The 24,028-nt window shown below is 50.3% G+C and overlaps 1 protein-coding gene across 1 annotated transcript; it reads right to left on the bottom strand.

Annotated features, from left to right (window-relative positions):
• Positions 1-8,665: 8,665 nt before the first annotated feature.
• LOC147701242 (alpha-crystallin B chain-like) lies at positions 8,666-15,972 on the bottom strand. The gene is made up of 3 exons (XM_086929985.1): positions 15,616-15,972; positions 11,144-11,266; positions 8,666-10,002 (listed from the first exon to the last, which is right to left on the bottom strand). Exons 1-3 carry the CDS (start codon positions 15,808-15,810, stop codon positions 9,805-9,807), a joined length of 516 nt encoding a protein of 171 aa, XP_086786111.1. The 5' UTR covers positions 15,811-15,972; the 3' UTR covers positions 8,666-9,804.
• Positions 15,973-24,028: the final 8,056 nt, after the last annotated feature.

Raw genomic sequence — 24,028 nt, 5'->3', positions numbered from 1 at the left:
GGGGACCCTCTAAACCAGGTAGCAGCAGTCTGTCTCCAGAGGAGCTGGAGGACAGGCAGGAAGCGAGGAAGTTCGAGCTGGAGAAACTCAGGATGGAAAGTCAGAGGGAAGACAAAAGTATAGCCATGGAGGAAAGGGGGATGATGTTAGACCATGAGTTTAAAATGAGAGAGCTGGACTGGAAAGCCAGTGGGGCTAGGCCCAGCCCAAACGGTGGCAGCAAAAGTGTTAGGTCCAGTACTTAGTGTGAGGTAGACACACACACAGATTTGGGGCCCTGCTTCAAGGAGGGAGTTGACATAAACCAGGGGTTCAGGATGGAGAGGTATCTCCAGTGGTGCTAAGTGTCCCTGAGGTGGGTTGGGGAACTGGCACAGGGGATCATTTTTCTGGTAGTGGGAGGGACACTCTACTGATTCTAGATGAGAGGTACAGGGAGAGGGGTTCCCCCAGGATAGAAGCCCTAGTATGTGAGTATGGAGACCAGCCAGAAGAAAATGGGTTGAGGGACAGCAACAGTCAGACACTGTCTCACCGGTCTTGTGAGAATGATGTGTGGTACTTTTCTGAGGCACTGATTATTTGGGTGAAGGGTAGTTTGGTTAACGCCTGTGTGGGGCAGTGTGATTCAATTGTGGTAGAGCATACTTTAAGTCCCTGTTTTCCAGGGCTATGCCAACACCCGGTGGATTGCGAGTTCTCTGACCCCAGGGAGCTTGCACTGGAGGCAGACCTTTTGGTGGATCTCAGAGGGTCTGGAAAAGCATCTGGGGGTGGCCCAGAAGGAAATGGCTTAGGTATTTCCCAACCGAGGGTGGTGGGAAATGTTTGTGGTAGCCCTGATAGGTCCCGGTGTCGTGGGAAGGGTGTAGGGAATCATGTTCTATCTCCACGGAGAAGGAGTGGGAATGGGCTGCGGCCCAAGATACCCAAAACCCGGTCCCAGAATCTGGGTGGTTCCAGGAGGGAACACCAGGTGGGGAGCCTAGGCTGTACTGGTAGGCCGTCCGTTGAGGTGGATCTCCTAGTGTCAGGAGAACGGGGAATGTCTGGAAACGGCGTTCCAGTGGTTCTGGTGTCTGGCGGTGCCGCTCCTAAGAGGAGGGTGCAGAAGTCCAGATGGAGGGGTGAGAGGGGGATGTGTTCCCCAGTAGGTGAACCAGTGGGTCAGGGACCAGCCAGAAGGGCTGAGCCTCCTAGGAGTGACTATGGTGACACCACTTCTGTCCTGGCGGATCTTTGCGCATTGTCAGATGGACAGGGGTCGGGAGATATGCACCAGGCAGACTGTCGCACAACACAGGAGTCTTGCGTTTCCCTCAGGGGGGGGGGGGTATGCGTGCTCCCAAGGAAGTCCTGGTGTGCCGGGCAGGTGCTCAGCCGCAGGGTTTAGTCCCTGGGTTGGGATGCCAGGTTCAGGTCCTGCCTGACCTGGAGGGAAGGACAACTGTAAGCAGTTTCCTGACTGGTTTATCTTCTAGGGGTACCACTCCAGGTGGGAGAATGCAGAACTATGGAACGGGGTGCAGAGGGAGGGAGTCCTTGCCTCTGACCTCGGTTCAACCAGAGGGTTTAGATCCGAGGGTGGTGGATCAGTTGCAGGGTCAAGGTCCTGAACTGGTGGAAGACTTGTGTAGGATGTCTGGTTCCAGCGTCCTGACAGTTTTTGGTTCTGAGGCTGCTTCTCCTGGGAGGAGAGTGCGGAACCCCGGAAGGAGAGGTGAGGGGAGTAGAGCCCCGCCAAAGACCTCTGATCAGTCTGAGGGTACAGACCCTATGTTGAAGGAACATGTTCAGGGTGTCCCCCCTGACCTGGTGGAAGGGGTGACTGCTAACAGTGCCCCTACCAGTTTTTCTTCTGGGGGTGTCACTCCAGGTGGGAGGGTACAGAGCCCCAGGGGGAGGACTGGGTGTGGGAGAGCCCACCCCAGTCCCTGGTTCAGCCCCGGGGTACAGACCCTGGGCTCAGGTACCAGTGGGCAAAGTGTGCAGGACACCTACCACAGGTGCCCTGACAATTCTGGAATGGGGTACCGCTCCAGGTGGGAGAGTACAGAGCCCCAGAGCGAAGGAGAGGGTGTGGGAGAACCCATCAGAGTCTCCTGTCCAGCCGTAGGGTACAGCCACTGGGTTGGTGGTCCAATGTCAGGATGCCATACCTGACTTGGCAGAGGAGAAGAGTAGAGAAAGGGTGCCAGGCACCTGGGGCTAATGCCCCCCACTCTCTGATGCCACAACGGTTGGAGTGGACTGAAAGGCAAAAGACCTGGCTCTCATCACTGACAGTTGTCAGTGGCATCTGTGGCTGGCTGTCTGGATGGACAGAGTTGCCCGTGGGAGGGGGAAAGGAGTCACCCCCGGGAGTGGACTAGGCCGCACCCTTGTGTTGGCCATGTGGGTACTGTCTGCCTGTTGGGGCACATCCGTGAGCAAAGTAAGTTTAGGTGCTGCACAGATGGGGTCCACATGTGAGGAGGTTCCCCATGGGTCTGCTTAGTGATCCCTGAGAATAGGGATAGATGGATCCAACTAGGATCAGGAAGTCGTAGAACGGGAAGAAAACCCTGCTGTTGCGGGACAGGTCCCATGCTCTATCGGACCAAGCAGGGAAGTCCATCGATTTATGGATTAGTTTACCTTGGCTTTAGCCTGGAAGGGGGTTGTGTTGGAAATGGCCCTTTTTGCAGGGTTATCCCTAAACTTTTTGCTTCTTCCTCCTATTTTTTCCTGACTTGTTTGTGTTGGTTTTTAGTACTCTGGGCAATTTACAACTACTATTCAGTGCTAAAGTGCATATGCTCTCTGTGTAAATTGTGTTATGGATTTGTGTTTCCATGATTGGATATTTGATTTACTTGTTAGTCCCTAGTAAAGTGCACTGAGTGTGCCAGGGCCTGTAAATCAAATGCTACCAATGGGCCTGCAGCACTGATTTTTCTGCTTCATAGACACGTAATGGACTGATGAAAATGTTTTTCCCCTTCATTTCTTTTTTCTCACGTTACAAATTAAGTGTGTTTTGACACTTTACACCAGTGTTGGGCTTTGAAAAAAAATGTTTGGGAGTAAAATCCGAATTCGTGACCCCCAATCATCACGTTTGGCGAAATTTTGAACTTTGTTCTGTCTCATTCAAACTTGAACTCTGCGTTCTTAAATTTCCCTGCTATTGTGCGCTCTCCGATCAAGGGAGGGTGTAGTAAGGGCTGGGCCTTGTCGCGCACATTGTTAAGTTAGCATAGGCTTATTAGAAGTTTAACCGCCATCTTACCTTTTTGCCGCTTTTGCACACGACACTGCATATAAACTGTTGTTGTAAGTTGGGCTGCGTGAAATGCTTCACATGAGAAATGGCTTGTTTTCCGCATCCCTAGACTTATATTGTGACTCTAGTCTGCACACTGAGTTCTAAAGCCTCCAAGGTTATCATAACAAGGTAGCTGTTGTTCGGGCTGATCGGCGCACGTTTTAGCCATAACATACATGCAGATGCAGCTAACGTGATTCTGGCGCCTTTAATATTACACGGTAAGCATGATTTCAGGCACTTGGAAAAAGCCCGTTTTTCCAGAGAGACAGAGAGCTTTTTACAGATCCTGATGTGATACACTTCTGCTGATTTCTAGAGGTATGGGGTCCCCGACACAAGCCTAAGAGACCTTCTATATTTAAAAAAAATATAGTTCCTACCTAGGGAGGGTGAATTATTAGGCGCTATAGGACCTATTTTTACCATGATTGTAATATGATTTCTCCTTTTGTGTTTTATGGAATTGTAAAAATGCTGATCATATTATTTCTAATCATATGTCTGCTTATGTTAGCAAAAATACTTAGAGCACATCGTTAAAACAAATATTTTAACCTCTTCCGTGTCTCTTTTACTCCTGTTGTGGACTGGTATGAGAGTATAACGAAAGACTGTTCTCACTTCCCAAAATTCCTGAGTATAACCTAAGTCTCATGTTCTGGGTTGTCTAATCATTGGTTCCTTTGCTATAGGACGAAGAGCTAATGTGACACTGATGCTAGCTGGTTAGGGTTTCTAGGCACTAAGGTGAGTTTTTTTGGTACACCACAATTCACTTAGGTCCTGGGTCTCTGTGCACAGTTCTGTGTAGGAGCAGAATCCCTGCGACAGCTGCACTTTGCACCGCAGCACACGACGCCGGCCGACGCCAGTGCTCCTCACTCCAACAGAGAGAAGATCGACCTGCAACGCGTGTGACTTCGATGGCCCCGACGACTCCTGCACCGACCTTCGGAACCAACGCCCTGCATTTCTAAAAGTACTATTTGCGGGTTTTCCCGACACTGCAGCTGGCGGGCGAAGCCGCAGTCAGCCAGAACTGTTTGGATTTGTTTGCAGACAACGCCGTGATAGCCCCGGACGGCGCTATCGACATCAAGGAACTGTTTTTAAAGCGTATTTTAATAACTGCTAATTTTTGACTACTGTAATGTGGATTTTTATCGTTTTTGGTCCAATGGGCCTGCAGCACTGATTGTGCCACCACGTGAGTAATCCTAAAAAGGTACCTCAGACCTGCCATTGCAGAGTCTTTGCGCAGTTTGTAACGGTCATGTCGAATTGGCCCGTGCACACACTGGTTAGTCTCTAACCTTCCCTTTACTTAAATGTCAGGCACCCCTAAGGTAGGCTTAAAGTACCTCTGTGGGCAGGGTGCCGTGTATGTGAAAGGTATGACATGCCCTGGTGTGTGGCATGTCCTGATAGTGAATTACAGCCCATTTCGATTTTCACAATTGCAAAGCTACCTGTTCACCATAGGACAGAATGGGAAGTTTGTTTATAACGTCTTATAAACATAACTGGCCCTGGGAACTAGGTGGGACAATAACATTTTGTATGCCTGAACTCAGAATCTAATGATGCATCTTTTGGTAAAGGTGATTTTTACATTCTGTGTTTGAAAAGACCACTTTTAGGAAGTGGGTATTTTCATGCTCAGTCATCCTGTGTGACTCTGCTGGAATGTGGATTGCCTGTCTGGGTTTTGGACGACAAGTGGCAAGGATGCAAGGGTGGCTCCCAATAGTCTAGGGAGGTCAGGAAAGGGCTGAATAGACCTGGTCTCCGATGGGGGAAGAGGGAGGAGATTTCCTTGCACCGCAAAGGGCCTGGTCTGCCTCTGACAATGCCGTCTCCACCCCCTGCCGGGAAATCACACCAGAGAAGGCAAATGGTTCAGGCTGGGCACAGACAGCCTTTGCCTAGAGGATCAAAGGATTTTTGGATACAAATACTGGGGCCCAGACCTCTGAACCTTAGAACTGTTTTGGATCAAGAAGACTGCCAAGAAGAGCTGGAGAAGCTGTGAGGAGGGACTACCACTTTGCTGTGTGCTTTGCTGGCCTGCAGTGGTTGCTTCCGTCTTGGGCAGTGAAAGGACGGGACTGAACTTTCCGCAATCTACTTTTGTGAGTTTCTCCAAGGGCTTGAGGTAGAGCTTGCCCCCTGTTCAAGAAGTCTCATGAACAGCAAAGACTTCAAGCTTCTGCCCTCAGCACCTGGGACTGTGTGTTTTGTGCTGCAACAGAGGAAAAGCAACCCGATGATGTCTACGATGCCACTGCCGACTCCGTGTCCTGAAGGGTCTGCAGAGGGCACTGCCCAAACGCCACGACCCTGGCCTCACCGACAACGTCTGCTGATGCCACAGAGTCGCTGGTCGCACCGCGACCTGTGGGCACTGCACTTCACACCGCCTTGCTTCACAATGATGCCTTGGCCTCCCCTACGATGCCGCTCCACGCCGCAACTGACGCCGCTGCTTGCACCGTGGTTCGAGGGCAGAGCTCGTAAAGTTACACGACGCACCACCCTCATCCTGCCACGCACCCTTGTCCTACCGACGCCATTGACTCCAGTTCGTCAGCCAATGACAGCGCTTCAGCAACGACGATGCCGCTGCTTGCACTGTGACCTACCAGCACCGTGACGAGCAACGCCTTCATCTCGCACCCTGGTCTCACCAACACCGCCATCTGACACCGCCACCGAGCCGCTGCTCGCACCGTGACCTGAGGGCATTTCATGCAGCAGTGCTGCACTTTGCACCGCAGCACATGGCGCCGGCCGACGCCAGCGCTCTTGACTCCAACAGAGAGGAGATCGACCTGCAACGCGTGTGACTTTTAGGGCCCGGTGACTCCTGCACCGACCTCCGGAACTGACGCCTGTGGACGCTGTGTTATTAGAAGCTCAACGAGAGGTCGCCGACACCCTGCATTTCTAAAAGGTACTATTTACGGGTCTTCCCGACACCTTAGCTGGCCCGCGACGCTGCGGTCGGCTAGAACTGTTAGGATTTGTTTGCTCACGATGCCGTGATAACCCCGGAGGGAGCTATCAACATCAAGGAACTGTTTTTAAAGCGTATTTTGATAACTGTGGATTTTTAAGTACTGTATTGTGGATTTTTATCGTTTTTGGTCTTGTCTTAAGTATATACAAATATTGGATATTTTTCTAAACTGGTGTGGTGTTTTTTTTAAGTGCTTACACTGTATTACTGTAGTTATGTGCAAATGCTTTACACACTGCCTCTAAGATAAGCCTGACTGCCCGTGCCAAGCTACCAAGGGGGTGAGCAGGGGTTATTTTAGGAGTGCAATTCCCTTATCTTGACTAGAGTGGTGGTTTCTGCCTGGCTTTTGCACATGCCCTAGCCTGCCAAAAATCCCATTCCTAACAGTGATAATAAAAGAAAGGTCCCCTCTGCCCAGGGCTCTTACGCCGGGGGTGTAATGATGAAAGGTCCCCTCTGCCTAGGGCTCCTAAGCCTGGGGTGAGATGATGAAAGAAAGGTCCTCTCTGCCTAGGGCTCCTAAACCTGGGGTGTGAGGATGAAAGAAAGGTCCCCTCTGCCTAGGTCTCCTCAGCCTAGGGTGTGATGATGAAGAAATAAAGGTCCGCCCTGCCCAGGGATCCTCAGCCTAGGGTATGACGATGAAAGAAAGATCCCCTTTAGCTGGGCTCCTCACAGCCTGGGTTGTGATGATGAAAGAAAGGTCCCCTCTGTCTAGGGCTCCTCAGCCTGGGGTGTGATGATGAAATAAAGGTCCCCTCTGTCTAGGGCTCCTCACAGCCTGGAGTGTGATGATGAAAGAAAGGTCCCCACCCCTGCCCAGGACTCCTCATCCTAGGGTGTGACGATGAAAGGACGATCTCCTCTACCTAGGGCTCCTATCAGCCTGCGATATGATGATGAAAGAAAGGTCCCCTCTGCCTAGGGTTCCTCAGCCTTGGGTGTGATGAAAGGAAGGTCCCCTCTGCCTAGGGCTCCTCACAGCCTGGGGTGTGAAGATTAAAGAAAGGTCCCTCTGCCTTGGGCTCATCAGCCTGGGGTGTGATGATGAAAGAAAGGTCCCCTCTGCCTAGGGTTCCTGAGAGCCTGGGGTGTGATGATGAAAGAAAGGTCCCCTCTGCCTAGGGTTCCTGAGAGCCTGGGGTGTGATGATGAAAGAAAGGTCTCCTCTGCCTAGGGCTCCTCACAGCCTGGGGTGTGATGATGAAAGAAAGGTCCCCTCTGCCTAGGGCTCATCAGCCTGGGGTGTGATGATGAAAGAAAGGTCCCCTCTGCCTAGGGCTCATCAGCCTGGGGTGTGATGATGAAAGAAAGGTCCCCTCTGCCTAGGGTTCCTGAGAGCCTGGGGTGTGATGATGAAAGAAAGGTCCCCTCTGCCTAGGGCTCCTCACAGCCTGGGGTGTGATGATGAAAGAAAGGTCCCCTCTGCCTAGGGCTCATCAGCCTGGGGTGTGATGATGAAAGAAAGGTCCCCTCTGCCTAGGGTTCCTGAGAGCCTGGGGTGTGATGATGAAAGAAAGGTCCCCTCTGCCTAGGGTTCCTGAGAGCCTGGGGTGTGATGATGAAAGAAAGGTCCCCTCTGCCTAGGGCTCCTCACAGCCTGGGGTGTGATGATGAAAGAAAGGTCCCCTCTGCCTAGGGTTCCTGAGAGCCTGGGGTGTGATGATGAAAGAAAGGTCCCCTCTGCCCCGGGCTCCTCAGCCTGGGGTGTGATGATGAAAGAAAGGTCTCCTCTGCCTAGGGATCCTTACAGAGGCAGAATGCGGGTGGAGTTCTAGGGAAGGCTACACAGCTTGGGGTGTGATGTTAAACTAAAGGTTATGGTCTCCTAAGGATCCTTGCAAAGCAAAAGCATGCTTGAAGGAGACCCCTCTCTGCTTGGAGCCCCCACAGGGTGAGATGGTAAATAAAGGTCTTGCTTTAATTTTCCATAAAAAGCTGCTCTGACAGGTGAAAAGCATCTCTTTTGTTTGCTGTGGTGGTGGATGTTACACCAGGCTCCAGTTTATGTTAATTGCATCTACCTCGACCGGTAGGGAGTGACGGATCAGAACCCTTTGAAGCATTCGGGCCACTGTCTTGGGGAGTCATGTCCTAAAGTCTAGGGCTGGAGAAGCCAGTCCGGGATTTTGAAAGGCAGCCTCAGCTATGTCCTGGGGCCCGGCCTGTGCAGATCCAAAGGTGAAAAACCATGTTCAGTTACCTCCCTCTCCGGAAAAAGAAGTCCCGAACTACTGAACCCTGCCTACCAACCCCCTATCACCCCCACACCCGCCCGCCCTGCGATTAAACCTGGCCCCCTGGAAGTACATCCAGCAGACAACACGCCGAGATCAGTTTTTCAAACCAGGCCCCACTTTATTTCTTTAATGTACACAGCACCGTTGTACTTGTTACAAAGCACTGAATAGAAACAAAAACACACAAAATTGATTGGAAAGAGTGCATAGAAGCAGGCCGGGCACAGAGGCAGCATTTTCCCGGGGTCCTGTAATGTGTGTGTACGGTCCCCAGATTGTAATGTTCTCAAGGCTAGTGTTAATCTGTTTCTGGGCCCTACAGGCGTGTGGGGCGGCCCCTGATCTCAGCAGTCTTCCCTGCTTCTAGTGGGTCTGAACCAACAACGCTGCTCGAGCAGGGGGTCCTGGGGCGGACATCTAAGGAGAGTTCAACGCAAGTTGGCGGGAGAAAGGAAGGGGCGCACTTATTTTTTTGTTATTTATATATAAAGTTTTATATAGCTCTAGCTAGACCCGTAGCTATCAAAGCGCTTTACATACACAAAGGAAAAGAAAGATTGCACAACATTGCAGGATATGAGGATGCATAAAGATATAAGCAAAAACATAATACTTATGGATCGTGTGAGGGGAATACTTATATATCCAGTGAGGGGATAGAGACGCAGGGGGTTGACACAGTCAGATATCCTTGAAGGTCAAAGTGAGGAGGGAGTCCATTATGTTATTGATGTCTAGGATGGGTGACTTGGTCGGGAAAGTATTGGTTGAGGAGAAGGAGTTTTAGGTCCTTTTTGAAGCAAGAAAAGGAGGGGTTGCATCTGAGTTCAATCGGGAGTGCGTTCCACATCCTAGGTACGTTGCCAGAGATGGACAGGCACGAGTTTGTTTTCTCTAAAGCCAGTCTGCCAAAGTCGAGGGTTGGGGGAGAACGGCACAAAACAAGTGCAGATGATGTACTTGGGGACGGGCTGAATGACCCGTAGGGCAGTAGTAAGGTTCACCCAGGGCTGCTGCTGCTCCCTAAAGGCCAGTGGAGCCTCAAAAGGGTCAGTCACAAACTTCGCCAAGCCTGGCCAGCCGTTCACAAGCAATAGTCTATAGAGAAATGTCAATGTTTGTTTTGTGGACTGTCCCCCTCGAAGGTGGCCTCTCATCCTAGTATCCAAGGTCAGCTTAGCATCTGCCGAAGGGGGCACAAACCAGGCACGGCACCGGAGCTCCTCCCGGGCTCACTTCCCAGCCACAGCGGGCTTGTCCTGGCACACAATGGGGATGGTCCGCTCTTCTGGCTTCTTGGCCTCCGCCGTGGGCGCCTCGATGGACAGGATGCCATCGGGTGAGAGCGCGCTGGTGATGGCCGCATGGTTCACTACCTTGGGGATGGTGTAGCGGCGATGGAACTCTCGTGAGATGAAGCCGTGCTCGTCCTGCAGGGGAGGGAGAATGAAGAGGGTGAGTACAGGTGAGGAGCAACCAGCATCGCTCTTATGGCATGTCCCCAACTTTCCACAGCCTGCCGCAAGTGCAGTCTCTCTAAATCTGTATTCATGCCCATCCCCTCCTTCCCCAGGGGAGCTGGGAGGGAAGACCAGAATCAGCCATCTTTGTTCCCCTGTTACAAAAGAGCCGTAACACCCTCCCGAGACTCCTCTTCCCTTCCCTACGTAAAGACGAACTGGCCCTGCTCGAAAGCCAGTTAGAAATGGTAATTCTGGGCCTTTCCGAAACCTCACCCCACTCAGAAAATCCCTTCATCATCCACATCCGACACCCCCATCCGCCAAATCTAATCACTCAAGGCCCAAGACCCAATGGCTCAGTTGGAACACAACCTCCCTCCCAACACAGGCGCAGAGACCCAAAAGAACAAAAGCCACCATGTCCACAAAGGAAGCAATGGATCTTGCCTCCACATTCAACATAACCACTGATGTCGCCTCTAGCTCTAGGATTCAGGTGATCACGGGTATGGGTAGAGACTGCCCTCACTCCAGAGCCTCAAGACCGCCAGCCCTCCTCACCAATATCCCTAGAACTCCTGTAATGAAGAATCCCGATAGAGAGACCCAACACCAACTGCATGCTCATTAACTGCACAAGAGCACCCTTCCCTCACCCAAGAGCGGTGGCAAAGCTAGACTTGCGCAGGAGAGCGCGGGCCCAGATTGGAAGCAATACCCAAGGCCTGGAAGTCAGGATAAAATGGCCATCAGCTGGGGCCTCCTCGTCATCACTAGTAAAGACCAACCCCTCACTAACAGGAGAAAACTAAAGTCTGATAGCAGATGGTGAGGGTATGGAAAAGAAAATCCAAGCCAATGCCCCCCTTGGCTCCGAGTCCACCCCCTCTCAAGGGGAGAGATGCACTCCTTTGTATGGTATTGGCACCCCCCCACCCACCCCTCATGCTGGGGCGAGGCATGTCACATCAGCTGAAGGCTTCTCCTGCAGGTTACTAGGGACCCAAGACTGCACAGTGGGTACATATGCTGGTGTGCACAGGATGTATAGTGCCCCAGTGGTCCCAAACACCTGACTGTGACCCATGAACTCTACATTGAGCCTCACCTGTCTCTCCTCATGCTTGGCGTGCACCTCCACGCAGTCTCCGATCACTTTAACGTTGATCTCCTCTGGTGAGAAGTGTTTCACATCCAGGTGCACGGAGAACTTGTCCTTATCCAGCTTCACCTGAGGGAGAAGAACAAAGACGTGTGACTTGAAAGCATCTGTAAGCAACGAAAGCACGTGCAGGCATGAGCCGAGAATAATGGCTAGCACGTGTGGACGTGAAATGAGAGTACCCTACAGGAACTGAGAACGCGCGTGAATTTGAGATGAGACTACCCTGTAGAGCAAATGTTACACCTGTGGGAGCGAAGTAGGAGTATACTGTAGGAAGGTAGAACAGGTGTGTGCCGAGGTTCACAGTATTATGTAGGGAAGGGAACCATGGGAGCGGACTGCATGAGAACACACGCATGTGAGCTTAGAGCAGGCGTGGGAAAGGAGTATACGTGAGTGTGAGCTGAGAGCTCCCTGTAGGAAAGGAGTACGTTAATGAGCGTGAGCATATGCTGTAGGAAAGGAGTATAGGTGTGCGTGCGAGCCGAGTATACTCTGTAGGTAAGGACAAACTGCATGTGCTGCCGCTGCATACAGGACACAGAGCGTGGGCCGTAAATATGCTGTGGGAGAAACCACAACGAGCTGACATGGGAGAAATCACTTTGTCAAATCTGCGCAAATAAACAGCGCGGGTGTTATAAATGAAGAGGGGACAATGTGGCGTAACGACCAGAGCTACCAAATTTGGAACCGGATTCGAGTCTCTGTGACATCCTGCGTTTCTGGGCAAATCACTTCCATCTCCCTGCGCCTACCAATAACTTTATTTATAAAGTTTTATATAGCGCTAGCTAGGCCCGTGGGTATCAGAGGAGAAGAAAAGATTGCATAACATTGCAGGACATGAGGATGCATAAAGATAAACGCAAAGACATAATACTTATGTATCCAGTGAGGGGAGACGGACGCAGGTGGCAGGCACAGAAAGAGAACCCCCATCCTTGAAGGTCAAAGTGAGTGGGGAGTCCATTAGGTTATTGATGCCTAGGATGGTTCCCTTGGTCGGTAGAGTATTGGTTGAGGAGAGAGTTTCAGGTCCTTTTTGAAGCAAGAGAAGGAGAGGTTGCATCTGAGGTCAATAGGGAGTGCGATCCACATCATGGGTACGTTGCCAGAAAAGGACCGGCACTGAGTCGTTTTCTTTTTCAGTTTCGGAGGGATGAAAAGAAGAGAGTTGGTGCTTCTCAGAGTTCTGGATTTTCCTGCTTTTACTAGTTTGCTGTTTAGGTAGTTTGGGGATTGGGTGTGAAGGGCCTTGTGTGTGATGCAGGCCAGTTTGTAAGTACATCTACCTTCCATGGGAAGTCAGTTGAGGGCGTTGAGGGTTGGTGAGATGTGTTCAAATCTTTTTACACAAGTTATGAGTTGGTCTGCCATGTTAAGGACTGACCTTAGCGGGGCTAGGTGAGCTTTTGGTGACCCTGTTAGGATGGCGTTTCCATAGTCGTTTCAAAAGGACTAGGGATTGTATAATTGTCATAATATCATCTTGAGGAATGTAAGATTTCATTTTCTTCAGGTGTTTTAGAGAGTAAAGTGCACTTTTTGCAGAGTTTTTGATGTGGTTCTTCATTGACAAGTTCTTGTCCAGGGTAATGCCTGGAGACTTTACTGAGTCGGATAGAACGAGGGAGTAGTTTGGAGCATCAAGCTCCTTGAGCCAGACTTGAATTGGTTGGTGTTTACTTTTCGGAGAGAACAGTATTAATTTTTGTCCGGTTCAGTTTTAAGTGGTTTGTGTTAAACCAGGTTTGGATCTTGGTTAGCGTGACATTGAGGTGTCAGACGTCACTGGGCGATTTGATTTTGTAGTATATTTGTGTGTCATCAGCAAATAGGTGGTAACGAACCCCTGCTTGTTTCAAAATTATTGCAAGGGGTTCTATGAAGAGAGAATCGATCCTTGCAGGACTCCAAGTTTGACTCGTGTTGGTACAGAGGGGCAGGAGTTGATTTTAATCTGTTGCAAACTGTGCTGAAGGAAGGAAGTGAACCATTCTAGTACTGTGCCATTAATGCCAGAGCGCCTCTTCAGAGTCTCAAGTAACAGCAGAGGGTTTACTGTGTCAAATGCCGCTGATAAGTCGATGAGGATGCAGGCATCACGTCATCTAAGGCTATGTGGATATTGTCTGCAAAATTGAGCATTGCTTTTTCAGTGCTACAACCTTTCCCGAAACCCGACTGAAAGGTGTCAAGGAGGTTGAAGTCATCAATGTGTTTGTTAAGTTGCTGGAGAACGCAGTTCTGCAATGTTTTAGCAAGGAACGCAAGGTTGTTGAGCTCGTTGGGGTCAGCCCCTGGTTTCTAAAATAACTTGCCCTTGTGTAATGTAACTTGCTAATTGAAAGCGCTTCAATACCTTTAGGTCCAGTTCGCGCTATAAAAACAGCAAACATAAACAAACACAGACGGTCAGCAACGCACCCACACGCTTGTAAATCTGGCACACACGCTTTGAGTGAAAGGACACACCCGGGCTCTGTGCCACACCCACAGGCGTGCGACAGCTTTGTACAACACACAAGAACCAACTGGAGCACAGGAGGAGCCAGGCTGTCACAAACCTAAATAAGACCGAAGTAACACGCCCCCAGCCGAGAAAACACATCCACGCCTCGTCTCACAAAATACAAGAGTCAGAGCTATAGGCGCTCAGAGGCGCCTACAGACCCCCCTCCCCCCCCCCCCCCCCAATCACATTTCCGACACCTCAACAGGTGAACATAGGCACACGCAGATCTACAATTTCCGACACCTCAACAGGTGAACAGAGGCACACGCAGATCTACAGGGGAGACACCCCCGCTCGGGTGTCACGCCCACAGACACGGATCATCAAAGAGGTGCACACAGACGGACCGCTCGCTGCCAGGGGGTGTGTGACGCGCCCACCTATGTGTACAAGTGATCACACAAGGACACAACCAAAGCAAGAACAGCCGTGCACAACACCGGCTGCTCTACTGGGTCATTCGAGGACACACAGGCTCAGAAGCACAGGGTGAGCTCTCGCCACGGATCCGCGCACCCAGGGATGACCCCGATCTAAGGGTATTATTGGTTTTGTGTCCGCCCCCTCTTTGGAGACCCCCGCCCTCCACGTCTCCCTTTTTGTTTCTCTCTCTCTTTCCGCCTGCCCCCGCCACCCTCGTTCTGTCTCACCAGCCCAGCTACTTCTAGAAGGTTCCCCCAAGTATTTTAATTTCCCGCCGCCCCGGCACCCTCGGGTCTCCGCCCCTTCCAGAAAGCTCGAGCAGTGCATGTCAACAATAAACACGCGGCCCAGGGCTGCCAGCCGGACCAACGCTTCGCCCCTGGACGCCTTTACATCTATATCTGTGCATCAACAGGCCACAGCAGGGCGCCACTGCACGAGCACCGACCCTCGGAGTAGATTCTGCATGTGCCCCCCAGTGCCGCACTTTTATCCACCTCGGAAGGATGAAAGGCTGCGCTGCGACAGGAATCTATGACCACAAGCTCGACAAGTGGGCACCATAATACACTGGGGCACCAGACCGACGTGAGCACAAGCATCGTCTTTATTGTAAGTAGTGCAACCATTCTTTAAGCCCCGAGAGTGTCTGCGAATGGGAGGATGTGGTCCGTCAGTATAAACGTCCGATGCTGGTCCTGGAAACCAGGGCTCGAGCCTCAAGGTCGCGTCCACATGTTGTGATTCTGGGCAAATCACCTCATCTCCCCGTGCCTGAATGTGTAATGTAAATACGGTGCTCATGTAAAGCGCTCCAATACCTTCGTGTCGAGTTCGGGCTATATAAAATATGCAAAAAAGTTAAAATAGGACAATAGGCATCCGAAGGACAATCAATAGGCCAGAACCGCTGAAACTATCGCAGGGCTGGGGCAGAGTCAGTATCATGGGCAGGCCCCAGCTTCCAATGTTGTGAGGTAACTCAGAGGGTTAACGCGGCTCCTTCTCGTAACTGCTCAAGTTAAAGAGCGCATGTTCACCCCTGCTGTTGATTGGTCTTCCCACTGCAGTACACGTTGGAGTGGAGTATACTTAGCCCCCGCATTAGACAAATGTTGCAGCAACCTCCTACCAATATCTGAACGTAGCGTCGCTCAATGACTGCAGCTTCAAGGAGCCTAGAAACGATGTTATTTTAAGTGTTTCACCATATAGCATCCTAGACACACAGATAGCACAGCGATCTAGACACATCCGTGAGTTGCCGAAGAGCCCTCAACCTGGTGCACCGAACCAGGAATAAACTGCAAGCAGGCAAACCAATCCAGCCCAGGTTACAATGAATACTCCGAAGCAGACCTATGCGGGGTATGCACTCTCATCAGCTACCTCGGTGGGTTAATGCCCCTGCCACGGCTGCCCGCCTCTACGCAGAGACAGGTTCTGCGGTCACTGCACTCCACAAGCGACTTACCTCGGAGAGGCCGGTCTCCAGCGGGAGGGGCAGGCTGGGGGTCCGGGCATAGGGGAAGACGCTGCCCGAGAAGCCGGGGAGGAGGTCGGTGTCCAGGAGCCCCTCGCCGAAGCGCTGGTCAAAGAGGCGGCTGGGGAAGAGGGGGGCCGGGAACCAGGGGCGCCGCATCCAGGGGTGGCTGATGGTGATGTCCATGGCGTTTGGTGCGAGGGTCGCGGGTTTTCCGGTGTCAGAGCGGGAGCTTCTCTAGCGCCTCTTGCAGTCCTTGTCCGCCAGGCGCCTCCGCTCCTCCTTATATAACCCGTGCCGCGGCCCCTGGAAGGAGCCAGAAGTTTACAGAAGAGGACGGATGCCAGCGGAGGGGCGGATCATTCCAGGCGAGGAGCCCCAGGCTAATCTGTCACCAGGGAGAGGAGGGCGGGGACAGGTGGGCGCCACCAGGAAGGGGGGGGTGGGGGAGAGAGAAGCAGCTAGAGAGGGAAAGAGGGAGACGTGCGAGAGAGGGAAAGAGAGAGAAGCAGCGAAAGAATCGAAAGAGGAAGAGGGAAAGAGAGCGGGAAAGAGGGGAAGCAGCGGGAAAGAGGGGGAAGCAGCGAGAGAGGGAAAGAGAGAGAAGCAGAGCAGCGAGAGAAGGGAAAGAGAGAGAAGCAGCGAGAGAGGGAAAAGAGAGAGAAGGAAAGAGAGAAGCAGCGAGAGAAAAGAAAGAAGAAGAGGGAAAGAGAGAGAAGCAGCAAGAGAAGGGAAAGAGGAAGAAGCAGCGAAAGCAGGAAAGAGAGAAGAAGCGAGAGAAGGGAAAGTGAGAAGGAGCGAGAGAGGGAAAGAGAGATGCAGAGAGCGAAGGGAAAGAGAGAGAAGCAGCGAGAGAGGGAAAGAAGCAGCGAGAGAAGGGAACGAGGAAGAAGCAGCGAGAGAGGGAAAGAGGGAAGGCAAAGAGGAAGAAGCAGCAAGAGAGAGAGGAGCAGCGAGAGAGGGAAAGAGAGAGAAGCAGCGAGAGGAAAGAGAGAGAAGCATCGAGAGAGGAAAGAGAGAGAAGCAGCGAGAGAGGGAAAGAGAGAGAAGCAGCGAGAGAAGGGAAAGAGAAAGAAGCAGCGAGAGGAAAGAGAGAGAAGCATCGAGAGAGGAAAGAGAGAGAAGCAGCGAGAGAGGGAAAGAGAGATGCAGAGAGAGAAGGGAAAGAGAAAGAAGCAGTGAGAGAAGGGAAAGAGAAAGAAGCAGCGAGAGAGGGAAAGTACTGCACCTCTGCCAGACTTCCAGGTACTCACTATCCAAGAGTACATGTTTGCCACATAGAAGTGCTAGTACTCTCCCATTGAAAGTACTGCCCCACTGCCAGGCATGCAGGTACTCACTATCCGAAAGTACCTGTTTGCTGCATCTTCCAGACGTGCAGGTACTCACTATTCGAGAGTACCTGTTTGCTTCAGAGAAGTGCCAGTACTATCCCATTGAAAGTACTGCACCACTGCCAGACGTGCAGGTACTTACTATCCGAGAGTACACATGTGCCACAGAGAAGTGCTGGTACACTCCCATTGAAAGCACTGCACCACTGCCAGACCTGCTGGTACTCACTGTCCCAAAGTATCTGTTTCCCACAGAGAAGTGCTGGTACTCTCCTGTAGAACCAAGAAAAGCCCGCTTCAAGGAGGAGTGGGGGCATGGCGGTGCGGGAATCACCCGAGTCTACTCTTACCCCCCTTATATAATAAAGTGGACCCGGAAACCTTCATCTGCAGAGAGAACCACCTTTATTAAAATAGCCCGGGCTATGGAACAGAGTCCCAAGCTAGTCAGAGACAAAACCCAGGAGGCTGCTGCTTTACTCCACAGCGAACAAGCCTTATATTCATTTTCATTCCACTCTTTTGGCATTTAGTCCATTGTTCAATCAGGGCAGTGTTTGTAGTTGATGACCTAATCAAGGCTCGGCATTCAGACCATTGTTCAATCAGCTTGATCAAGACTTGGCATTCAGACCATTGTTCAATCAGCTTGATCAAGGCTCGGTCAGTCAGACCATTGTCCAGATGACCTGATCACGGTGTCAAGTTTGTTGACCAAGCAGGGAGCAGAAGATGAAAAACAAGCTTGTTTGCACAGGGCATAGGTGTCTCATGGCTTTCTGTTGATGAATTGGATTACTGCAAAGAGCAGGGGGGCTTAGGTAGGTGATAGTTTTTTTTAGCGTCAGCAGAAATGGAGGCTGTAGGCAGGGTTTTGTCAAGAGATGACAAGGAATGGAGGAACGTAAGGAAATTAATAGGACTTAGTGAAAACTTATTTTCTTCAGACCCTCCTTTTGCCATTGAGTGGCAAAACATGCTCTTAGGAAATGTCTATCTGCATTAGGTCGCCAATCTCTTGTTGAAGCATTATCCTTAAGTTGGTGTCACGTGTACTGACCAGGGAACCTTTAACACCTTAGCTGCGTGTAAACATCCCTCCCCAGTGCTGCGCTGTCCATTGGAACCAGTGCTGAATGGACGTCCAATGGTCGTGCGCAGCACTGGGGAGGTAGCGCTGCTGACGACCGTTGGCCGTCAGCAGCACTTAAGGGGTTAAGGGCCTGTGTACACATAGCACAAAGCTTAGGCAAGCATTGGATACACAGACAGCAGGAGATGATTACTGCTATTCTCAAGGCAAAAAAATGAGGATCCCCCATCCCCATCTGGAAAGGAGGCCCCAAATCCAGCCCATGAGGGACCAGTCGTCTTGTTGATGAATCTCAGAGGAAAGTTTATGCAGACGTTGGATAACTTGATAGACTGATGGAGCGCTATCAGGTATGTGAATGCAGCAGCTGGAGCTGATTAGTTTACATACACCACCACGGTCAGCAAGGATGATTTCAAGTACCATTCGATGTTGTAGTGTCATCAGGCGGTCCACCTGAAGCTCTGCAGTGATGTTGCCCAATGCCCATGCTGTTTCATTAATGGTTGCCTCCACCACTCGGGTAAGGTGTCGTATGTTGCTGCTGTTGACCATAGGACCCAAGAACGGCAGGAAACCTTTGAAGAAGTCCCCCACCTCTTGTCCTGCAGTGTCATCAGCATCAATTATTCCCCTGGGCATACTACGGTGGAGGTGGGGATTGGTCAAGTGATGTGTCCCAACAGCAGTAAAGGTAGGGGGAAGAAGAAAGGCCAAATAACACACACCTGACCAATTTCCTGGAAGCCAGGTATAAGCAGACTGTCCACAAACAAAATAGGTATTTGGAGAAGCGATTAGGAGTGGTGGTGAGGTAATATTCAGTGTACTGACTATTGCGCAGTCACGGACTCCTACCTCCCGGGTCCCCAGTCCTTTTATGCACACTTGGCCATGCGTGTTGAACACATTGAAAGCCTGCAATTTGGTGAGAACTTTGAGTGTGGACCGAAAGCGGGAGAAGATTACTCTACTTGAGGTGTTGAACACAACCGTCTCATTGCGTTCAGCACGAGAGATGTTTAAGATGTCAGATGTCGTATTAGGGCAGAAAAGATTACTGACATTGCCTGTTCTGTTTCGATTGAAAGTGTCATAAAAATCGCCAATGTTGGACCTCGTTGTTCCATTGATCATATATGCATCGGTGACAAGCATCCTCAAAGCCAGACAGGACCCAAAAACAGAAAATGGATAGTTGAAATAGGGGACAGTGTGTGTCATAGAGTGTGGCATGAGCCCACATACCCAACAGTTTGAGGTATTAATCACAAGCTGATGCTGGTGCAATAATTGTACAAAAGTATAGTTCATGAATTCCAGGCGTCGTGGTAGTTCATGGGGTGACAAGGTGGCGTGGAGATGTTCTGCAGGTGTTGGTGTCGTAGCCAGGGGAGCTGGGGGCGAGGTCAGCAACAGAAACTATCCCACAACCAGCAGGATGAGGAGAGCAAAAAGTATAACTATCGTGCAAAGGAAGCATTTATTGTTCAGAAGTTTGACATATTTCTTGTGCTCTTCTGACCCTCGGACCGCTGCCATTGTGCTCAGCCTGTTGTCACTAGCGGCTGTCTGTGATTGGTGGTTGCTTCACTGGATGTGGATACCAAGAGTCCTACAGACTTCCCATTGGTCCAGCATATTAGCACCGGTCTCAGCCGTAGATATCACAGCCCTATAGCCTATTTCACACCAGACAGAGTGAAAGGCCAGCCCCTTTTCTTGGTCTCAAGTTGTAGCGAGTGGAAGAAGGTATGGAGTGGTCTGGAAAGAGAACTTCTTGTTCCTTCCTCTGATCCTATAGAAGAGGGATGACTGGACCCCCTAAGATTCAATCAGTTTCGGCTTCCGTAGTGGTGTAATGAAGCTGAGCATCACTGAAAGGGACAAAGGTCAGTACTACTTCTGTGTCGCAATCCGGCAGTCCTTCTTTCACCCATTGGTCGTACAGGAGGGAGAGAGGCACCCTTTTACAATGGGTAGCATGTTTCCAGTTCTTTCTCCCTTTGACTTTTACAGCAGTGCGGGTGGCCAGAAGGACCTGTCGGGGGTGCGACCAGCGGTGCTCCAAACACTTCGTACACTGAAAATTTCTGATCACCACCCAGTCACCTGGTTGAATGGTGTGACCTGGGCCTTCGCTCTTGTCGGGGATAGCAGCGTGTACCTGATGATAAAGAGTACAAAAAGAATCGGTTAACTGGTACAGGTAGTCAGTCAATACTGAGAACTCGACATCAGACAATTTCTTTGGCCTGGGTACGCCCCATACATTAGCTGGTCTACCGAATACCAATTCGTAGGGAGATAATCCTATCCTTGAGTGGGTAGTCGTCCTTACTGACAAGAAAGCAAGGGGTAGGGCATCTACCCATGTAACACCTGTTTCCGCCACTATTTTGGCCAATTTAAATTTAAGTACCCCGTTGTATTTCTCCACCAATCCGGCTGACTGGGGGTGATTAGCAGCATGAAACATTTGTCTGACACCAAGCCCAGAACACACAAACCGTACCACATTGGCTGTAAAATGTTGGCCATTGTCACTCCAAATCAAACGGGGCAACCCAAATCGAGGAAAGTATTCTTTCAACAAAATGTTGGCTGTTGTAATAGCTGTGCAATCCTTGGTGGGGTAGGCCTCCACCCATCTGCTGAAGGCACAGACCACTACAAGGACATATTTCAAATTCGCACACCTGTCCATGTGGATATAATCCATCTGGATGGCCTCAAAAGGAAACGTAGGTGGGGAGAATCCACCAGCGGGGGTAACTGTACCTTTTCCTGGATTGTGCTTAAGTAAGATCATACATGACTTAACCACTCGGTCAGCATATAGGGGTATTTTTTCATTATACCATGTTGGCTTTAATTACTTGCATATTCCCTTTGCACTTATATGGGCAGGACCACGGGCCATTGTGACAACTGGGGGACATGACTGTCTGGTAACATCTATTGCCTCCCTTCGGATATATGCACCCAACATCCCTCTCTCTTTCTCTGTCAGATGTTCCTCCCATGTGGGTAGTTCTTTTGCAGTGGCATGACATTGAATCTCGACCACACTCTGACTAGTATTTTCCAACATTCCTCATTCTACCACCCATCAGGCTGGTCCTGTCACAAACATTCCATCTGATTTACTTAGAGCAGGTTGGGCTTGCTGTTTGGTCTGCAAGGGCATTGCCTTTCCCTACATCATCAGTCACTTTCTGGTGGGCTTTACATTTAATCACTGCAACTTTTCTAGGTAATGTCAAGGCGTCTAGAAGTCTGTGTATCAGAGGGCCATGCTGTATTCTAGTCCCATGTGAGGTGAGAACATTTCTTTCTTTCCAGAGTCTACCAAAATTGTGAGCCACCCCAAAGGCGTACTGACTGTCCGTATAGATATTAACAGTCATGTTTTTACTGATTTCACAAGCTTGTGTCAAGGCTATTAATTCAGCCGCTTGGGCTGATGCCTGTGGAATTTGTGCTGTCTCAACTACTGTAACAAGAGTGGTGAGGTCATATGCAGCAGATGTAGTTCCATCCGATCTTTTAAGACATGAACCATCTATGTATAGTGTTCCTCAGCGTCTGCTAGGGGGGTGTCTTGTAGGTTCACACGACCCTTTGTCTCGTCTTCAGTCCGTAATATGCAGTCATGAGGGTCAGAATTTTTCCCTTGTGTCCCAGTAGGGAGTAGGGTTGCTGGGTTTAGAATATTACATCTCCTAATGTCAATGTGACTGGAAAAAAGAGTGAGCTCATAACCTGTAAGTCGTGCACTGGTAAGATGTTGTGTCTTGGTGTTGTTGAGCAAGGTATCTACTGTATGTGGGACCATTAAGGTCAAGGGTGAAGAAATAACAATACCTGCGTTCTGGTGGACCGTAAGTGCAGCAGCAGCAGTTGCGCATAAACATCCAGGGAGGGCTCGGTCTACTGGGTCAAGTGTAGCCGAGAAATAAGCACAAGGGTAATGTTTGTCTTTAAAAATCTGACTTAAGACCGCACAAACGCAGCCATGTGTCTCATGGGAAAAAAGGAAAAATTGTTTGCCATAGTCTGGGGTGCCTAACACTGGAGCTGTACAGAAGGCATATCTGAGTGTCTGAAAGGCAGCCACATGCTCAGTTGTCCATGGAAAAACTCTTTCTGGCATATCTTTAGTAGTGAGAGCTAAAAGAGGTTTGACAATGGCCGAGAAGTTAGGGATCCATTGTCTGCAATAGGAAGTGAGGCCTATAAAGTCACGTACTTGTTTCTGTGTCAAAGGGGGAGGCATGGAGGTAATAAGGGGCACTCGGTTAGCGGTAAGTTGTCTTCCCTCCTTCGAGAGGAGGTGGCCGAGGTAGGTCACTTTCTCTCGACAAAATTGCAATTTGTTCAAGGAAACCATATGATTGTGGGAGGCAAGGTGGTGAAGCAAACTTACTGTTGCTTGTTCCCAAAGTGGAGCAGAAGTGGCTGCAATTAAGAGGTCATCTTCATATTGCAACAGAGTGGCTCCTGCTGGGAGCGTCAGGGAGTCCAACTGATTCTTGAGAGCCTGACTATAGATGCTAGGGCTTTTAGTAAAACCTTCTCTCTATTCTCATGATATTGGGCCATGGCTAGGATACCTGCCATAGTCTGAGCTGACCACGTACTCTCAACCTTCTTAAGGCGGGCCGAGAGATCCAGTAATAAATTAGATACAAATGTATCAATAAACACTAAGCCCGAGCCAGGGGCTCTTGCGTCCAATCCACTGTGACTTTTGTACTCAGTTTCGAAGTGGGTGAAAAAATCAGCAACAGACTCATCCTTATGTTGTTTACATGCATTCATCTTATCCCAGTTAACAGCTATTTCGGGCAAAAGGGTCTTCATGAGTTGCAACAGATGGTCTGGGAGAGCCAGAATAGCCGGATCAGGCTTAGTCCCTCCCTCTCTGTCATTCTCCATCCTCTCAAAGTCGGTCCAGTCACCATGCAAAGCAGCATTATGGTGGGCATGGCGTATTTTGTCCCATATGTCGGGTGGTACTACTGACCCGAGTAATAAGTCAATATCCTCTAAGGTAAGGACACCAGAGGAAACAATCTGACCTAATTCCTGATAGTAAACAGCCAGATTCTTATAGGGGTCTGGTAATTGGGATTTCAATTGAAGAACATCGGCTCTTTTCCATGGGACATGCACCCACATCCAACGCCAGTGGGCTGGGGCTGCTCCAACAACCTGGTTATTGGCGAGCACTGCAGGGATAAGGATGGGAGCTGTCTCTCTCATAGGCATAGCTTTGTCATTCGGAGATGGCGTCAAAGCCGTTGTGTCTCTGAACGCAATCATGGTAACAAGGGCTTCATGCATATCATCTCCCTGAACATGACCCTTGGCAATAGTTAGTTTTAAATCAATCAATCCCCGGGGAGTATCTATGAACAATGCTTCGTATCTTTTCATTATAAGTGTGCACATATACTCGGCCATATCTGTTTGTTGTATGACCGTCCATTGTCTAAACGTCGACCAGATATCTTTAACGCCATAAATATTACCATAATTTACCCAAAATACACATTGTTTTCACATAGCGTCCCTTTCACTATCCCCAGCGAGTTCAGCAGACCTCAAAGACTCCTTTCTAGGGGTACTGAAGAATCCAAACTGGGTATTGGGCATAAGGGAGGACCATCTCGTTCGGTCCGGAGTGGCATAAGAGTCACCAACAGGGGTACCAATAGACCGATTATCAAGCAGACGGGAATGTATGGTCGGGGTTGGGTCAATAGGTGGGGCGGTATGAACTGTCGGAGGGAGGGGTGCTGGCAGGATGAAGAGAGTCAAAGGATCAGGCAGTGGTACAATGGGAGGGGCAGCCTCAACCACCACTGGTGGGGGTGTAGCGTTAGGAACATTTTGAGGAAGAGCGGGATACATAGGAGCCGGAGCGTAGGCAGGAGGTGGACTGTGGAATTTTAGTTTGCGAGTTAAACAT

The sequence above is a fragment of the Lissotriton vulgaris genome, chromosome 7 (genome assembly GCF_964263255.1).
Source record: "Lissotriton vulgaris chromosome 7, aLisVul1.2, whole genome shotgun sequence".
Classification (NCBI taxonomy): domain Eukaryota; kingdom Metazoa; phylum Chordata; class Amphibia; order Caudata; family Salamandridae; genus Lissotriton; species Lissotriton vulgaris.
Note: the sequence above shows the minus strand (reverse complement) of the source record. Positions and strands in the feature narration are given on the sequence as shown.

Bases quoted from the DNA above. Each gene is read 5' to 3' on its own strand.
- LOC147701242 (XM_086929985.1), bottom strand. From the start codon at position 15,810: ATGGACATCACCATCAGCCACCCCTGGATGCGGCGCCCCTGGTTCCCG. The intron at 11,267-15,615 runs GTAAGTCGCTTG...CTTCTCCCTCAG, and splicing joins TGGAGACCGGCCTCTCCGAG to GTGAAGCTGGATAAGGACAA. The intron at 10,003-11,143 runs GTGAGGCTCAAT...CCTCCCCTGCAG, and splicing joins CCAAGCATGAGGAGAGACAG to GACGAGCACGGCTTCATCTC.